A 20,032-nucleotide genomic window follows, 5' to 3' on the forward strand; every position below is an offset into this window, starting at 1 on the left:
CCTTAAAGACTCACCTCTGCGATCTCTTAGGGATATTTGATATAGAAAGCTTGTCTATGTCACTATATTCTACATTTGAATTCTCCAGAGTGGCATTGGTCCAGTTGACTGGTACAAGCACAGCAAATGCCAGGATTGCGATAGGAATAAAGATTTTAAGCCTGGAAGAGGAAAAGGAGGAAGAAGAAGAAGAGAAGGAGGAAGGACATCAACACAAAAATGACATGAAATAATCAGCAGTCATAATTAAAATTTCATGAAGTTTTAAAAGACAACTAAACCATTAATCAAATAAGAGCAAAGTAACTACTTCAGGCAAAGTAACTACTTCAGATAAGATAAAGGATAACTTATAAGTTCAACCATCACACCTTGGAGTCACATACACTGTCTTGGAGAAAAAGTGAACCAAAAACCTTTCTACCACCCCCCAGACACACAAAAAAAAGGTGAACAGAAAGCATGTAGTAAGGAAAATGGGATCAAAATCATGCTGTGTGGACTATTTAAGTCTCTAGCACTCTGTTCCTCAACTTTTAATAACAATTCTTCAATAAGAGAAAGTAGCAGTATAACCTTACCGATACATAGAGAACACTAATAACATGCTTGATGTTGCTTGTATTTTATAAAAAGAGAAGGAGAAGCTAGAAGCTAGGTTTTCTAGCTTCTTGAAAAAGGCTATTTTTTTTTTTTACTTTTCTTCTTGTAGCAGCACTTTTCAGATAATATTACCAGATGCATTTTTTCTTGGCTTTAAAGTCACAAAAGCATTTTCTAAAGAAATACCAAACATGCCCTATGCAAAAAATTCCATGCAACTCCTTTCCCTAGCAAGCATCCTATTCTCCATCAAAACAAATATATGTGTGCGTTTTGTATAACACCCATTACAAAATTCAATGGGCAGAGTTAAAAAACAAAAATCTGAATTGTAGGATGTGATCTACAAGGTCAAATGAAAATTTGTATATTTTGGAGATCTCTCACCTATACATCAAATTGTCCCCAAGAAATAGTTGTTCTGGCATGATACAATGTGTTAATTTTTGAATGGCTTATTATAGGCCAGAAATCTCCAAAACATATGATGTTTTCCTTTTTTTCATTTGAGGCATTTTAGACCATTACATTACATCCAATGGTTTAAATTTTCATTTTTTCAACACAAAGCATTGAACTTGACTATCCACACAACATACACATATATGTATGTACATATAAGGTGCAGTTCTAATCAAGGTCCGCCGTACCGGTACCGGTCGGCGTACCGGTACCGTCCAGATCGGTACGTACCGGCCGGTACCGCGAGCCACAGCTTTTTTTTTTGCTGTTTGAAAGAAGTGGCCCGTGGGCCACTTCTTCCTTAAAACCACGCGCGGCGCGTGGTTTTTGAAACCACGTGCCGCGCGTGGTTTCAAAAACCACAGCGCGAGGCACTGTGGTTCCGAAAAAAAAAATTGTACCGGTTCGCACCGGTACGAGGCCGGTACCAAGCGGTACCGGCCGGTACCGGCTCCGTACCAGCCGGTTCGCAGATGAAAACCGAATCCGATACCGGTCAAGGACCGGACCGGTACGTACCGGCCCATACCGGCCGGTACGACATTCCTTGGTTCTAATACAAACAAGGTTTAAAGAGAGGACTTTACACCTACTACAAAGTTCAATAAATAAAGTTGCAAAATGAAAATCTAAACAACTGGATGTGATGTACAATCTCTAAAATGCCCATATCCCAAAATAAAAAGATCATATCTTTTAAAACCCTATCCTACACATCAAGCTCCCACAAAAATCACATACTACAACATATAATTAGAATTATATTATGTAGGAGGATTTGATATATATAATAACGAGGTTTCAAAAACATACGAATCTTTGTACATAGCCATCTTGGACCTTGTGGAACATATCTAATTGTTTAGTTTTCATTTTGCAACTTCAATCACTGAATTTTGTTGTCAGTATAAAGTCCTCTTTGCACCCTGTACGAAACTATAATTATACTCAACCATATATGTGTATGTATTTAGAGAGAGATAGCAATAGAGAGAATAGAGAGGAGACAGAGAAAATTTTGGGGCCCTTTCATTTCCATACATATATAATTTAGGTGAACATGTTGAATGTACACTTTCCCAACTATACACATATATGTGGATCTATGTATGTATCCATATACATATTCAGTTTATTTTCTACTTGTTGGTCCTCCTGTTGCATTCTGAGGTGATGCACTCATGCAAATGCTTTGCAATGTCTCATGCATATGACGGATTTAGTGAACAGGTCAAAGACACCGGTGGCTAGGCATACCTCAAGAACAAACCTTTTATTTTTCTTTTCCTTCTTTCCTATGCAACTATAAATGCAAAATTGGAAGTCTAATGAATGGAAACAAATACACAAAAACTAAGAAAGCCAACAAAATGATAAATGAAACAATAAACAAACTTATTAGAATATAACTAGAATACCCAATCAAGTATATCCTCAGGTAAACAGCAGAATCAAGTCCTGCATGGTCTATTAGCTCAGGTTCAGGCATTTTGAGGGCAGCTGGCATCCATCCCAAGAACCTCAAATAGGAGCGCAAGTCTAAATTGACAAACTTTCTCACAAATGTTCCAGAATGTGTTGGACTGCTTCTTACACCTTTAAGATACCATTTAGGAAAGTAAACCCTATCGTTTATTGGCTGCAGACGTAGTACAGCGAATGCGAGAAAGAATGCAAAGGCACTTAGTATGTTGATAGCTGCAGCAAGCCCTATGTCAGTAAGTGAAGCCATAACTTCCTCTCGGCTAAGTATCAATACCTATCTCCCTGCAGATATAAACCATTATATGCATCAGTAAGGAATTAATTATTTAATCATAGAACCAACACAAATAGGAATAAAAGAAAAGCACTTCACTTCTAAAACTAGTATTACCAAATGACTACAATAAACAACTACAGTGCCTAATGAGTTTTCTAATATAAATAGAATGGAAAGGAAAAAAATTTTAAATCATGGGTATACAAATAGATAATATATAAACATGACAAATATGTTGACCTTATCAAGAAGAGCCTACGTATCAGCTTGTATAAAACTTATCTAAGCAATAATATGAATAAATTTTAATATTCATAAAATTAACAACAGAAGGACAAAAGAAGATAAACAACCATGTAGTAAAAGCCAACTGCAATTCACTATTTAAGGGGGGAGAAAAGCCAAGTGCAGAAGTTTCTAAAACATGATCAACTAAACAATAGTGGCAAGCAGAAGGTAAGATTTTCATCAAATATGTCGGCTTGCCACCATAATCAACTAAACAAAACTAGCAAAAGAAGGTAACATTTTTATCATATACATAGGATTTCACTAATAAGCAAAAAAAATTTGCCAATTTTGGGCATATTGTTCTTCACCTTTGTGTAATCTATGCACCAATTCTACTTGCATTGCGCTCACATATATTCATGAGAGCTAATATATGGCATTTGCCCCAGGTAGAAAGTGTTGCACCCTTGTGCACCCAACTTCTTTCTTAAGTTTTAATGGTTAAAAAAGCACTCTGCTAGAGTTTTGAAGATTTTTGTGGGAGATTGGCTAATTCTAGAGCAAAACATAATGACAAATTTGCTCATTACATCAAGTAAAATGCATTAATTCTCTTATTTCTGCATCTGCAAATTACATACTAGAATCCTATTGGTAGTCGCCGATTCACCATCTACTGGCATTCCTTCTAGAGATTTTGTTTTGCTAGATGATTTATTCCTTTAGACAGCTGAGATGATACATCAGATTAATTCTGTAGCTTGCATTCATCTCAAGGTTCGCCGTACCAGTACCGGACCCCGTACCGATGCCACACTAACATAGTGTTGGTACGGTATGGTACGCAGTACGCCACCGGTATCGGTACGATGCGTCCGGTACCGTCCGATACGGTACAGCATACCATGATTTATCCCGACCCATTTGACTCCAAAACCAGCTTAGATTGTTGCGGAGAAATGCGATCATTCATCTCTTTTAAACAAAACTTAATGGTTTGTTTTTGCTTAAGGAGAACTATCCATTTTTCTGACAAATGACCCTATTAAAAAAAAAAAACTAGACTTATCTTTCTTTCACTATGTTGCTTCCAATAAGATATTGGTCATCTTTTGTTTTTCAAAGGACCAGTTATCATTACATTTAGGTCTCGTTTATCTTTTCTTTCCTTTTTTTTGGTTTTTATTTTGGACTTGAGATATTGGTCCACTATGTTGACAAATGATGATTGGTTTGTCTTGGCTTATAAATAGTCCCCTTTATCACTTGTATTTGTCAGGTAGTTAACTATCTCTTACATAGCTCACCCATTCTGATCCTCTCACCTATGCAGCTATGCTGAGATATATACGTGTGTATGTATATGTATATGTATATGCCTATGCATATGTATATTTATTTGTATTTGCGTGTAAACTCTTGCAAATAAATCAGTCCACTGAGGCACTAAGTGCCGTTTAGTTCATGATAGATGATGTTTATGTAACATTGGCTTTATAATAAGATTTATGAGACCTAAAGATTTGAGAAACACCTTAGCATTTAAAAGTGGAAATTTTGATGTGACAACCAAAATTCTAGAATTTGTACAAAAATTGGTAAATGAACTTCTTATTATTGAGGAATTCAAATTTTTAGGTTTTTTATTGAATTCAAAAGGGTGGTACTTCTTTATTGATATTCAATGTCTTAAGCAAATGGAAATAGAAATAAAAATAAAAAATAAAAGAGAAAAAGACATATACTTAGTCCATATGACCTTATAATACACTAGTTATTATGTAAGGACTTAGCTAACACAATCCTGGTAGCCAACTGATGCAACGGGAATTAGTAAATGACGCAGCGGGAAAGGATGAAGGGGCAACTTGATCATTGAATATGGGACTTTAAAGCCTTCGCCACAAATCCATTGGCTCCTGCGAAGATCTGTTCATGGGATGGATGGCTTGCCCGGCCCTCCCAAGCTCGAAAAATTTTGGACGAGCCTAGGTCTGGATTAAAGCCCGGTGGGCCGGGTCAGGTATGAGCTCGCCTGTTAAAATGGGACCAGGTTTGAATTTAATTCAGTTTGGCCTGAGCCTAGTCTGACCCAAATCTTACATAATATATAATATATACTCATGCCTTATGAATCCAGTTTTTGTGACCAGAAAAAAATGTTAATAGCTCTCTTCCATGCATGATCACTCCTTATAAACAACCACAAACGCAAGTTGATGGGCCTTACCTATCCCTTTCAAATATTTAAATCTTTTCAAGTATTTTGTATATTTTTTAACTAAAAAAAGGGTCTAGAAAGCTCGAGGCCCGGTCCGAAGCCCGAAGCCCAAGTAAGTACCAGATTCGGGCCTGGAAAGTAGGCCCGAAGACCGTATCGGGCTAAGCTCGAGCCTAACTAATTTCAATTATATATCTTTGGTTGAGCCTGGCCTACCTATTGAACAGGTCTATCTGTGAAGCTTGGCATGATTCAGTTGGTCATAAACTCATAATACATGTCGTTGCACCCTATGCTACATCACCTACTTACCAACTAAGGTCGGAAGAACCGGTACCGGGCATCGTACCAGTTTTCTGGTGGAACAACTTGGTACGGGTCGTGCCAGACCTATACCAAGAGAGAGACCGTGCAGAGAGAAAAAGAGAAAGTAGAGCAAGCAGGGGAGGGGGGCCGGAAGAGGGTGGCGGAGGCCGGCAGAGACCGTCGAAGGCTGGCCTCCGCCGGCGTCCGCCCTCTCTCTCCCTCCCTCCCTCGCTAGCTCTCTCTTTCCTTCTCCTTCTCTGGTTCCGGCAACGGATTCCATTTCCGTTGCCAGAACCATACCGGTAAGACACCGGTACGGCTCAAGACGATCGGAACCATCCGGTTCGGGACTGTTCCGCCGACCCTGCTACCAACCAACCTAGGAAGTACTAACCTTGAGTGGAACCAACCTAGTAGGCCCCACCTATTTGAATTGACCTACCTGCCAATAAATAGAGGCAAGAAAGGTAAGTCAGGGGGGACGAGGAATGTTGGGTAAGCTTTTAGAGAGCACAAAAGGAAAGAAGAAGAAGAAGAAGAAAAAGAAGATGAATGAACAAAATAACTATAATAAGCACTTAAAAAGTGAGCAAGTATTCAAAGAGATTTAACACGAGTATAGCACCCTTACTAGAAGTTTCTTGTTAATAAGGTTTATATTTAATATTTCTCTTTGTCGTGCCTGTTTTTTATCTCTTAAGATTTATGGCTTCATAGAATGGACTATTTTCTTCTTAATCTAACTCCATAGGATACTAGTTGGGAATAGTATTTGGCTTTCCCTTTTTCATCTAGTGGAAGTCAATCTTTGGCTCCACTTGACTTGACGAACTCCAATTTTGACAATTTGCCTTGTTTCTTTAACATGTGGATTCTCTTATTATGAATGTATTGATGATAATTACATATATTTTACGCTGGTTTAAAGTGACATGCTTATAAAGATCAGTTTGGTTGACATATTATAGATTCTCAGTGCACCAATGCAAGCAAGTACCTCTCAATGGAGTTACATAATTTATGACCTCTCATGATGCCCTTTACAATGATCATATTGCTACACAACTCAACAAAACAAAGTTGCTAATAACAAGCACAATAATATTGTCAAGACTCAAGATTGCTTGCACATTTCTCAGTTTTGTTGCAATGTTTCTTTCAATATTGCGCTGAAGTCATCCTGACCTCCACTTGTATCATAATTAGAAATCCCCTCCACCACTCTTGTTAGTCACACACCTTAATGATGTAAATCAGAATTTCTATTGGAAATAGGTATTTGTCAATTTTTGATTCAGCTGCATTTTCTAAGGGATAACTTGAATCATACATGATAGACATGAAAGTACTAGTTTCAAAGCTGACTTCAAGCCCGCAAGTTTTCTATTATGAGTTTTAGCTAGTTTGGTTATTATGAGCATCAAAAGTTAGCATAAAGTTTCATCATGAGATTAGAGTGGAGTCCATGTCACTTTAGGAATGTGTTTATGTAGTTTCTGGGTTGAATTAGGAGTCCAAATGGTACGCTATCAATTCAGAAGTGTTTTACAAGTGTCCTGGCGTTCTTATGAATTCTTTTGATAATTTTATATGTAGTTGAAGCCAAAGCTGCAAACTGACAATGTATTTTTCTAGAGCTATAAATAAAATTTCTTTCTCATGATGGATTCTATGAATTCCCAAGGACAAACTCTTACTCCCTTGCACTTTTCATTCATGCCGGTTATTATCAAATTGTAGCACAAGTTTCATGGGAACGTGAACATCACTAAGTGTCAATACTACAAAGGATAGAGTGGTAGATATTGCTCCTCTAGCATGATGGTTCGTCAAGTCATGAACTACAATAAGCAGGTCACGGAGTTGGTTTCACATTTATGCGATTGGAGGATATAGCTGTTGCTGCAACACCTTCGATGATCCAGGAAACTGAAAGTCAACAGAGTTGCCAACACTGATTGCTACCACCAAAATCTCAGCATTCCTAAACTTCCTCATTAGGAATCATGGAGAATGGAGAGAGATGATTCTAAAATATTTCAGAAGATTAGTATTTCATGATCAGCATGAAGAGTTTCACAAATCTTGTACCATGATATACAGTCAACAAGTTAAATTTAAGAGTGAAACCATATCCAAAGCCTTCCATGACATCATTACTCGACAAGATTGAGATGTAATGATAATAAATCACTATGAAGTTTCTTTTTCTATAAATAAGAAATGTTTTGATGAAATTCTGTGTGATATTATGTATCAGGTGGCCAATTGTGCATCCATGTGCTAGATACTAATATAAATAACTGAAATGCAAAGTTGACCATACACACCTTAAGAATATGAGAGCAGCTTATAGAACGTGATCAATGAGAAGTAAGGCCAATAAGAGGGAGATGAGCCAATAATTAATCTCATACATGATCTCACGTCACTAACTGCTTGGAAGCAATCTCCTTAGAAGATCTTACTTTGATCGAACATGAAACATAGAGGAACGGGCTAAGGCTAGCCAATCTTAAGGGTATGGTTTACTGTCTTTTATGTTTGTCAAGCAAATCAAAAGGCAGAAACATATGTTTTCCCTCGCTTGTGATACACTTTCTCCTTCTTGTACTTCTCAATAATATTCCTAAATCAAGGGGAACATATATTGCATGTTGGTGTTAAAAAATGCACATGTTTGTAAAATTTTCAACAATTAAGGTGTCTTTAGGTTGGTTTTCTTTCACAAAGTTCTAATTGTGAATACTTCAATGCCCTAATTGCTTTCTACCGATTATATAGACCCCAGTCTTACTATCAGTTTCATTTTCAGCAACTATGATATTGTTGCGACTTACAAACACCATTACACGTTATGACGTTACAAATACAACTTCTGTTGTCATCAAAGCTTTTCATATTTGATTCACATTCCAATCAAAGACACTCTCTTTGCTGGTAAATGAAGAGTCGAAGATGCAGCAGAGTGGAGGTCCGCGACTCTATAAATCTAGATGGAAAACATGCCTTAGGGATTTTGTCCAGAGAACCACAGGGTAAGGCTAAAATTGCCACCAAAATCCATGAAATCCACAGGACAAAAAAAACGAAAACAACAAAAACAATGCTTATAAGAGAACTGGAAGTCAGAGTCATATTATTTCCTTTATTGCACAAGCACAGCATAGGAGACATCAATTAGCTCTATCAGCAGATTCACCAAACCTGAAGCATGATATGTTGTGTCCATTACAAGTTTTTATGTCCCACTTTGCCGAATACAACAAAACAATTTATGTTATTTGGATTCAACTAAAAATTTAAAAAAATAATAATAATTAGGCACAGAAATCACTAGGAAGCCAGAGTTCCTACCAAGGAGATAGCACGAAATTCAGCTGATCAATTAGCTCAAATCTACCTCAGTTGGGTCACTTTTTGCGACGAAATTTGTCCCTGAGCACCAGATTGAAGAAATCCGTATGCTTATATTCACGAATAAGGACGAGGTGGGGGGGGGGGGGGGGGGGGGGGGGAAGGAAAATGAGAGAGAGGGATCGCAATGCGTGTACCTGGAGAGGTAGGTATGCAGAGTTGAGTAACGGAAACGACGAGAATAGAGACCAGGGAGAGATCTTGAAACGTCTTGGTGAAGGACTTCCGGGCAAGGGGAAAGTTAGGAATTCTTCTATCGACAACAACCAACAACTCAGAATACGGCGTAAAGGAGAAGCTTGTGCTGCACTCCTTTCGCTTCTTTATCCTTTTGCCTTTGATAGTGGGTCAGGCCAGGCACCAATTTCTCCCTTTCCTTGCTGTCTTTCTTTCAACCCTTCTATTCTTTTCCCCTCAGGTTCGGACTTCAGAACGCGAAACAGCAGCAATACAAGCAAGAGTCTGAAAGGAAGTAAGGAGTAGAAGGAAGTAGGAAGTTGGGACCACCGCTAGATCTTATTTGAGATCCAAGATCCCCAAGATCAAGAAACAGAGACAGAAAGAGACGGCGGAAGGAAATCAGAGTAGCATGACCATACTACTAGCGGAGACGGGGAGAGAACGCACGGATAGGGCGGGAGGCGGGGGGGCGGAGGCCGTCGCCGTGGAGAAGACGAGTCAGTCTGCCGTTGGAGACCAGATAAGGACTCGCGAGACGACGAAAAGCCCCCAAAGGGCGGATGCGACGTCCCTTTATCCCTTACTGCTTTCGCAACAGATGGCCTCCAAGGACGGCAAGTCGGTCGACACGTGTACCGCCGCAAGCCTATCTGTAATGTGCTGTTGTGTGGCCACGAAGAAATAAGAATGATATAATAAAATAACTCATAAATTGTTGAGAATAGTCTACGGGAATTAAAAGTCCAAGGTCAAAGCCCATCCTAGGGGAAGCCTTCATATGGTAGATTTTGCAACACAAAAAATAAAGAAAATAAAATGAACAGGTAAATTATCTGTGGTTTTTGTGTGGCTCTTTTTAGTTTATATCTATAGTGAGCACTCTCTTATATGATACAGCTGATATATGGGTTCTTATAATCTTAGCTTATATGTTTAAATATATTCTGATATCTTGGCCAATACCACTTAAACATAATAGTTAGGATTTTTTTATTAGTTGCTTACAAACTCAACTAATATTTTGGTTGGACATACATATTGGATATTTCAATCCATCTCCAAATATGATAATTAATTTTAGATTTCACGGGTCGAGCTACTTGTTTGCTTCTTATAATATTGTCAAAAGTTTAGAAATTTTCCAAAGATTATGAATTAATCTTCCACTTTTTATCTTGACCTTCCTTTAGGCCAAGACAAACACAGGTTTTGCTCATCTCAATCTCGACCACCTATCAAGATAATAAAGATAAATAATTTATTAAAAAAAACAAAATGCTTAGAGGTGTTCGTTATGCATACATAAAATGTTTATTGGATTGACAAAAGTTGGTGCAGCAATTTCATAATTAACCACAAAACTCTCAAGCTACACTATTCCGATCCCCTTATACCGAATGACAAGAAACCTATCCGGGTTCGCGTAATGAAAGCCGTGCTGCGACGATTCTTTTAAAAGCTTTAACCAACGTGATACTAAAGTATTAAATAAAATTTTTGCAATCAATCTTTTATAATCTTAAACTATCTTTTAATGCGGCCAATATTCATTAATCTCCAGTTCACCATATTTACTAGGATCCCGGCATCTTGATCACCAGTTGAGATTTCTAAAATCTGGGCCTATTTCTTTTTTTTTCTGACTTTATTTCCTGGTCAAGAGAAATTAAGTCCATGTCCGCCTAAAAAATCAACCACCCACCGAGCTGCCTAATAAGTCTGAAACTTTCACGGCTGTATCCACGACCCATGTTCTGCATGGAAAACCCTTGCAGAACTAAAAAGTCTAAAATCGGGACCGGTAATAGTCAATATCTAGTACGCAGGTACACAAAGGAAAAGACGACGTTCTCTTTCCGCGTGGCATACCAAGCGTGGCACACGTGTCTCGATCGGTAATGTATGATTTGACCACGCCGCATGGCACCAGCCGCAAGGTGGCTCTCTTTGTCCATACCGCTGGTCTTAGCTTGGACAAGCAGGGTGACGTTGTGATATTTTACGAGTTTGGAGTCGTCCTCTCCTTATTCGCTTGCCGACAGCCAGCCGAGATCGCGAGCCCTCGCCCGGCGACGCTTGCCACCGTGCACTTCGAAATCGCGTCGGATATTTGCGGGCGTCACGGCTCACCGTCCTCTAAGCGAGGCGGGCGTAACGGACGAAAGAATACACGCCGAAAGAGATGGATCTTTAGCAATGGGTAAGCATGGGGCCGTGTGATGGAGAAAGAAACCACGGATAAGCATGGAATTATTCGAACTCCCAGCTGGCACTACAGAAAGAAATGATAATTCTGATTATTATTTGCCATAGAAAAAAATATCGATCAATTGTCTCTCACACCAAAATTTGCTGTCGCTTTTTATTAGCGTCGGTAGATTACGACAATTAAAAGTGCCAGGGACAATTTTTTTGCTGTTTTTGGAAAGCATTGTTGAAAGCTAAGAGAATTAGCCGATACACAAAATTAAGCATCGTCGAAATCCAATAATAAGACGACGCTTATTAGCGTTGTCAGAAGCCATATATTCTCCAAATCCCTATCTGAATCCTATTTTTCACAGTCCGACCTTCTCCTCCAAACCGTCAGAAGCCTCATCACCGGTCTCCTCTCCTCCTTCACCTCTCTGCAGGCCACAATCTCCTCCGGCAAGGAGCTTCTCCTCCTCCTCCTCCTCCTCCTCCTCGCCTGTAGCCACCGCTAGTCCGCGGTTTTCTTCAAAACTTCAGCCGACCATCCTCCTCCATCGATTGATTAACGCATTCTTCTTCGATGATGTTGTTGCTTCTTCTCTCATGTGATTCTTCTTTCTTTGATTACTGATGTTAGAAATAATCTCCAAATTAATGGTACGCTAATAATCCGAGGTGATTGAGACTCTTAATATCATTTCTATTGATTTTAGGAGTGAGTTACTTTGATACACATATTGTGGCTCATTTGGAGGAGTGAAAAAAAAAATATATGTTTACATGTAAAGTTATATTTTATAATAACCAATTTTCATATATTTAGCCGACTAAACAGCCCCTTAGAGTTCTAAGGTGTTCAAGTATAAGTGCGCATCATAGATGACATAATTATATAGTGAAAAAAAACACATTTAATTATGTATTGGTGCAAAATGCTCTTAATAGCCATTTTTTTAGCATATCCTGTGTTGCATATTGCAACATGGCATCAAAGCCTTAGTCAATCATATGGATGTTGAGTGAAATTTTAGAAGATATATTTTTCTAGTTAGAAAGTTATGTAAGGATGTGGTTTTGCTTATGTCACTACAATCTCTATTGCTTCCTATCTTGCCTATGCTTATGTCATTGCTTTCACATTTGAGCTGAATTCTTGTTTTATGTTAATGCCACATTTGGCGGGCATCTGCTTGACTCCTTATGAAGCAATCAATTGCTACATTTATCTCATTCTTATCTTATCTTTCTCGGGCAAGGGTCGATGCTATCATGCCACTATTTTTCTGTCAGAATTCAAATCTGATGTTGTCACTTAGTTGCTTCCCAAAGATGCCCTAGCTAAATTAATTAGTTCTCTTGAGTGATTTAAAATCATGTTAAACAATTTGTTTTGAACTAATAGTGGTTATATAATTTTGTTTTTCTTTTTTAGATAAGTTGCAATTCAATCAGTACTTTAATAGAATGGACAAAAGTTGAATAAATAAGTCGAGATGCAGCAAAAAATAATCGGACAGAGTTCAGGATTTTATTAAATTTGCTCTTGAAAAATCTAATATAAATGAAAAGTTTTATGCCCATGTCGAAAATGTGTAAATTATTCTTCTCTTGCTCCAAAAACTGTTGAAGAACATTTGGTGTGGAATGATTTTCTAAAGGATTATATTGAATGGGTATTTCATAGAGAGTTCATATTATTGTCTCCATGTAACAAACCCTCTTATATAGAACACACCTTTAATTTTGGATTCAGTAATATGAAAAAAAAAAATTGTAGAAGAAGATGATATAAGGAGCTTACTCAGAGATGCTTTTGGACATGGTTTTGAAATGGCCAATGCCTCCCAAATTTCTCTCTCCCTAAAGTGTAATCAGACTCGAGAGTTCTGGGTCCCACTTAGATTTTGGATTCCTGTTCTCACATGCCTACCAAATTTTAGAATCTCACTCTCATAAGCCTCTCAAGTTCCACTCTTTTTTAGCATGAATGACAAAATATTTTCCAAACTCTGGGAATTTGATGCACATCCCGATCGAGTATTGCTACTTGCAGCTCGGATCAAAGAATTCGATATGATAGCGAAGCCTGAAGGGGCCGAAGGGGGCTTAAATCACAGCGATCCTGACATGCACTGTGTCACACTCCAAGCTGCTGTGCAAGGCGAAGGAGTACTCCCTGGGAAGATGGACCTCCAGACACACAAAGCACACAAAGCTAGTGATACGTCAAGCGGAGATTGTCTATTTCATTGCATTTGCAACTAATGTGTTTGGCTGTTGTTTTTTTATAAGGGTTGGTATATTGGCTGATAGGATGAGGTAGATTTATTTATATATTTTATATTTTCTTACACTCTTCCTCATATATGGGCCAGGTTTTCTTTTAATGAGTAAGCCCAATATGTGAAATTTTTAATAATGAAGTTAAACAGTGCGGAAACAGCTCAGGATCTCTGCTCTGATAGCATGTTAAAATCACTACTTATCCCAAAGACGTGGTGATTTCAAGACATCTCTCAATAACTATGGATCCTGCTGACAAAACAACCCAATATGTACATAATTCTTATTTAATGAAACAAAGGGTGGCACGGCCTCCCATTCAATCAAAAAAACTAATGGCACCAACTTGAGGGTGCTGTTTAATCTCACATTGCTTGACTCGGGTGGCAAAGCAAGCACGAGGAGCCCACCCACTTTTATCCGATGTTGGAGGATGGGCATGTGGAATGATTCTTGCTCGCTAGAATGTATTCCTTTCTTGCCTTGTATTTGTTTCCTATTTCATTCTTATTACAGCTATCTTTTTTTTTTTTTAAATTTATTTATATTCTTGGTGGGTTTAGATTCAACTGAATGAGAGACCCGGACAGATACTTTTAGATATTATTTCTGTATCTAACAATTTGTTCGTGCAAATCTTCTCCATGATTTCACTTGTCATAGTGATGTAACTTTTTGATAGAATTCATCTTAAATTGTTTCTGCCATCAAAAATTTTGTAGGCTATTATGGTGAATCCTGATTATATGTGTTTAAAGTAGGAGTGAAGGACACCAACAATAAGAAAATAGGATAAACCGAGGTCAAATTTTGAGAGGATGTCAAATTTTGAGAGGTTGATACTGATGGAGTCGGGAAATCATATATATAGCCGTTCTGCCATTTTTTTTTCTTAGAAAAAATATTATGTGCTGTTAGGTATACCTTTCTGGTAATGTTATTTCAATGGGCATCCCTGTATCGAAATTTATTAGTGGTGACAAAATTTAGATCATTTTTGTATTTATTTGATATAAATATATATTAATGTAAGGGTAAGAAAAGATCATGGTAGAAATAACATGTGGAAAGATGAATGATATTTCTGGATATTCATATTAAGCTTATCATTTGTTGGATTTTTTTTTTTTGTTAAATAGGTCTCAAATTCCTCTGTTGTTTATGATAATCTGCCTCATGCTCATGGATAACTTGCAGGACGGTAAATACGAGCATCAATGATTCATTTTACATAATAATGTATGATAATACTATTATGGCATGATTTTTTTTTTAATGCTTTCATCATTAACTTTGTTTTTTTTCACATAGTAACTACTTAATATGAGGCTTATGACGTTAATAGATTATTTGTTTAAAACCTTGCCCATTTTCTGCATACACTAGAACTAGTATAAGGCCGCAATAGAGATTAGTATGGGCATGAATTTCTTGGTATTTCATAAATTTGACTAGCAGTAATTGAATTTACAATATTTTGTATTTTGTTTAGTCATGACGCTCAACATAGAAAACAGATATATCAATTAATTGTTTTACATAGCAGCGTATTCAGATGATAATGTGATATTAAAGAGAGTTTTCTTATGATTTCATTATTAACTAATTATTTTTTTTGTGTTTTGCAGGTAATCGCATGATATCAATCATATTTTGATGGACATCATCTTTATTAGTGTTGGACATGAGACTCCCATTTTATGATCTTTATTTGCATTTTGACTCGAGACTTGGACTTCGATCAAAATGTTTGATTTTGGATGCAAAATTGTTATGTGGATTGTGCTATGCTATTTTGGTGTAAATTCATATGCATTTTGTGCTATGTAAACTGATATGGAATTTGATAGAATTCCAAGTTGTCATGCCGGTATAACTTTTGGCTATTGATTAACTTTGGATGTCTTTTACATATTTGTGAATGCAGCAAATTTCGCATAGGGGTGTGATCATGTAGAAAGTAATCATCCATATTTTGATAATTGCATATTTCATGCCATTCTGATTATGTATGAATCAAATATTAGCATGTCAGAATTACAATGTATATGGTAACAATATCTATTCTAGCAATCAAAATTGTTGGTAGTACAATACCAAATATGCATTTAGCTCTACAAATAATATTGATCAAATGTACAAGATATATACCGCTAAGAAACAGTTCAAACCATCACGGTTTCTATCTGTCGCCATCGAATATAAATATTCATTAGCTACAATTTATTATATATTTGTAGAGATAGTCAAAACCCATTGCAAGAAGCCAACAATATAGTGGTGGTTGTAACTATCATAATATAATGGCAATACCAACGGGCTAACCATCACTACAAGATCATATTACTCTTTTATAGTGATGGTCAGCCACCATGTTGAGAAAAGCTCATGGAGGTGATTGTGACGGTCATGATATAATAGACATACTAGCTGTTGCTTGATTGTTGCTAAGAGAAATTGTCCATTATCAGCACACTTTAATATACAAGTATAGCAACTGTTATAGTTACAACGATACTAACAATTATATCGCTATAATATAGCTTAGGACCACGGTCATAGAGTTGAGTGTACAAAGGCCATCTAAACCACGAAATTAGCTTTCAGTGACACCACTTGTTGCCATGGTAAAGGTTTTGTTGATGGTTTTGTTTACTTTTACCTATAGTTTTGATTGTTGTTATAGCCCTTTGTCGTTGTAGTGAGAGTAAAGTGAGAAAGAGCATCAGAGAGAGGAGGCAAGGGAAAAGCAGTGATAGGAGAATGGAAGAACCAAGCGGCCGGGAGGTGGGAGAGGAGGCGGCGAGGAGAAGGCTAGTAGCATGGAGGGTGGAGTAGAAGAAGAGGAGGAACACAGCGAGGAAGAGCAAGGAGAACGACAAGGTTCTATAGCACTACGTGTCTGTTAAAGTAAGCACTTTTGTGGCCTATGTTGACCTGTTCAGCTAGGCATCCAGCTCATCACTCCACATCATCCATGTCCCTTGTCCTATGAATGTGTGTGCTTGTAGCAGTCAAAAAGGAAAAGTCAGCTAATAATGACTTCATTGGTTGATGTAATGGTCTTTTGCTGTCTCCATATTTAATGTTAAAATCATATGATTGATTATGATCATAATTGATTTGTGACTGATTGTGCCAAACTTAGTCAGCCTTACCAAACTTCGTCAACCTTCTAGTCTATATAAAGGCTCCTCCTGTACATTGTAACAGACAGGCACATATACAATTCTTTTCTTTCTTTCTTCAATTTCACATTCAAGTTTCAAACTTTTCTACTATTCGATCTTTTCTCCTTGTTTTCTAGTACAGAAGATATATATATATTAATATTGCTTGAGTTCCCATCCATCCTCATGAACTCGCTGGGCTCGAGGGGCATACTACATGTATCAAAAGAGTGACCGGTAGGCTCCCTAGTAGCAAAGTTGGAGAACATATTCATGATTCTGCTGCCTTCATGAAAGATGTGGGAGACTCGAAAGAATGGAAACTCCAAGTTGTCACCCAAGTGTCAAGCAAACATGGAAGATACGACGTTGCCCCGTGGGTTAGAAACATGGAGATTCTGAAGTTTGTTCCAATTAATCAAGTTCCATGGGTATGTAGCAAGTGGAATTGGGAATAGCCAAGGATCATCTATCATGGAGATAGTAGTCCACCTCCAATCGTTCAGTGAAAGTCATGCAGATCCTTCTCAAGCCCACGAACAACTCCCCGGCTTTCGAAACTGAAATTGCCAATCCTAAACCATATTTTGCTTGAACCAGCTTGCTCAATAATTGTTTGATTGCAGTAGCACCTTCCTAGTAGAATTTGCGATTAGAGCGATCCTTCTATCGTGAAGTCTAACAAGACTCAGAACTCCATCAACTATGGGTTAATAAACTTTAGAATAATTTTGCAATATTGGCGCTAGGGGTGGCAAAATATGATCCGATCCGCCAACCCGACCCGTGTTCGACCTGCCATAAACAGGTTTGGGTTTGGCCTAAACAGGTTCGGGTCATAAACAGGTCGACCCGTTTAACTTGTTTATTAATTAGGTCGGATACGGATTTTATATGTCTGATCCGTTTAACCCGTTTAACTGTTGGGCAAGTTAAACATGTCTAAATAGGTTAAACGGGTTCAATAGGTTAAACAGGTCTAAACAGATCAGGTTGGGCAGATTAAACAGGTTAGGTTGGGCAGGTTAAATAGGTTAAACAGGTTGGATTGGGTAAACAGGTTAAACAGGTCGGGTCGGGTTGGGCAAACAGGTTATCTGTTTATTAAACAAGTTAAACGGATCGGGTCGGGTTATCTGTTTATTAAATATGACAGGTTCAGGTTGTAATTTCTGACCTGTTTAATAAATAGGTCGGGTTCAAGTTTATGATTTTCTGATCCGACCTGCATGTGATCCGACCCGTTTATGACCCGACCCGACCCGATTGCCACCCCTAATTGGCGCCGCATGTTGAGAGACGTTGATCTACCTTGTTGGAAAAGATTGACTCACATTAGGATACCTAGCTTATATAGTTGCACATTGAAAATACATAGATCTTTCAAATCACTTATGAGATTGTTCAGCTTGTTGAATAGTTTAACAAGTCTATTTACCACTATATTTTTTAAAAAATTTTATTGCTCTTTTGTATTTTTCTTTATTGCAAATTCTTTATAACTAGTTTATATAAACTCCCTTTTCTAATAAAGACCGGGTGGCTTTGCCTCCTTCATCACAAAAAAAAAAAAAAAAAACAAACGGACACCATCCTGTGAGATCGCAGAAAGACCTCGCCGCAGAGCCCCACTAGCCCATAAGATCTCATCATTGTTTCAAGCTGATCCAATACTTGGAGAGGAATCCAACAATCTGAGAGCAGATTGATAGGGACAACTGTTGTGTGGGGGGAGGGGGCCATGAATTTAGTCCCACATCGGCTAGTAGCGGAAAGGTTCTGGGCCTTAAATGGGGGGTGGAAATCCTTTCCTCTCAAGGGCCCTTTTGTGGGATAAAATCGTGAGGGCACCAGTCTCCCCCCGTCCCCTCAGGTTGTCTGGGGGGCTGTCGTGGGTAAAATCCGACACAGGACCTTCCCGCTGGGGGGGCTATGTTGTGGGGGGAGGGAGCCTTGAATTTAGTCCCACATCGGCTAGTAGCGGAAAGGTTATGTGCCTTAAATGGGGGGTAGAAATCTTTTCCTCTCGAGGGCCCTTTTGTGGGACAAAACCGTGAGGGCACCAGTCTCCCCCCGTCTGCGCTGGACACGCGGGCCGGAACACCCAAAGCGGACAATACCTCGGGAGGAACGCAGTTTTCTTTCTCTGCTAGCTTAATGTGGGTTATGCTGTTGTGTGAGGCGCCGGCCAAAGGCCGTCCCCGCAACAACAACATTAATAACAGATCCCAGAAGAACCATTTTGCTAAAAAGGACCAATATTTTCTAATAACATCTTTGCATTCTCTTCCTGACATGCTGTATCAGAGGTTCAAAATCTGCTACCCTTAATCTTGTGAATAACATTGGAAATACAAGATAAGATCAAGTTCCATTTCTGATTGGTATACCCATCATAGCAGCAAGTTCTCGGAGTATGCTAGGGGACTTTTGGACTGAAAATGATAAGAGGCTTGGTTAGATTGACATTTTAGTTGGATTGTGACTTGTAATTAGTGACCAGTTTCCAAAAGATTTTGCAGTCCATCATCTCCCTCAAGCAAAGTTAGCAATCATTAGCACAAAGGAGATGGGTTAAAGGTTCATCCCTTCCTCTAAATCGGAACCAAGTAATCCTTCTATTAGTTGTAACACCATGCAAAGCTCTTGATGAGAAGTCCAATTAGTGGACTGGAACCAAGCACTTGTCTCCCATTAATGAGGATAGAGAGCACCGGGTTCTTAGCACATCCATAGCCACCTATCCATCACCGTGCAAACCCGAAATTCCTAAACACTTGCTCGACATAATCCCAGCACATTCAATACGTATGCTTATTCTATATCCAACTTACGACCTTCAACCCTCTAATTTTTGGTGCCTTGCCAATTGCATGCATTACCAAGGAAAAATGTTGTCAGAAGCTGGTTTGCCGCTAATAAAGGCTCCCTGCTCCAATGCCATTTGAGGTTCAAGTAGAGGCTTCATTTTTTGTTAAAAGGATCTTGGCTATGAGTTTGTAAAGACTTAATAGGAGAATAGGAAAGCATTTTTGCTATACTACTAATACTTGTACTTGCTCTACTATTCTGCCCAAGTCTGGTCGAGAAAGAGTTATGGAAAGTAAAACAAAAATATGTTGATTCCAGAATTGGTTACTATATGTAATGATCAAATCATTCATGATAAATAAATTAAAAAAGTAAGGCCATTTCTTTTCAACA

At 38.2% G+C, this 20,032-nt stretch overlaps 1 protein-coding gene across 4 annotated transcripts in view; it reads right to left on the reverse strand.

Annotated features, from left to right (window-relative positions):
- The window catches only part of LOC103717089 (calcium permeable stress-gated cation channel 1-like), a 29,319-nt gene extending 19,598 nt beyond the window's left edge, over positions 1-9,721 (reverse strand). The window contains exons 1-5 of one of the 4 annotated variants that reach the window (XM_039131747.1): positions 9,630-9,721; positions 9,140-9,464; positions 8,943-9,023; positions 2,484-2,832; positions 15-161 (exon numbers count right to left, since the gene is read on the reverse strand). In XM_039131747.1, the coding sequence (XP_038987675.1) occupies positions 15-161; positions 2,484-2,797 (461 nt within the window). In that variant the 5' untranslated portion in view covers positions 2,798-2,832; positions 8,943-9,023; positions 9,140-9,464; positions 9,630-9,721. Of the gene's footprint in view, positions 1-14; positions 162-2,483; positions 2,833-8,942; positions 9,024-9,139 lie in introns of all 4 variants that reach the window. The other 3 variants (XM_039131746.1, XM_008805335.4, XM_039131748.1) reach the window with 3 other exon arrangements.
- Between the last annotated feature and the right edge of the window lie 10,311 nt (positions 9,722-20,032).

This window comes from Phoenix dactylifera, chromosome 11 (assembly GCF_009389715.1).
Source record: "Phoenix dactylifera cultivar Barhee BC4 chromosome 11, palm_55x_up_171113_PBpolish2nd_filt_p, whole genome shotgun sequence".
NCBI classification, from domain to species: Eukaryota; Viridiplantae; Streptophyta; class Magnoliopsida; order Arecales; family Arecaceae; genus Phoenix; species Phoenix dactylifera.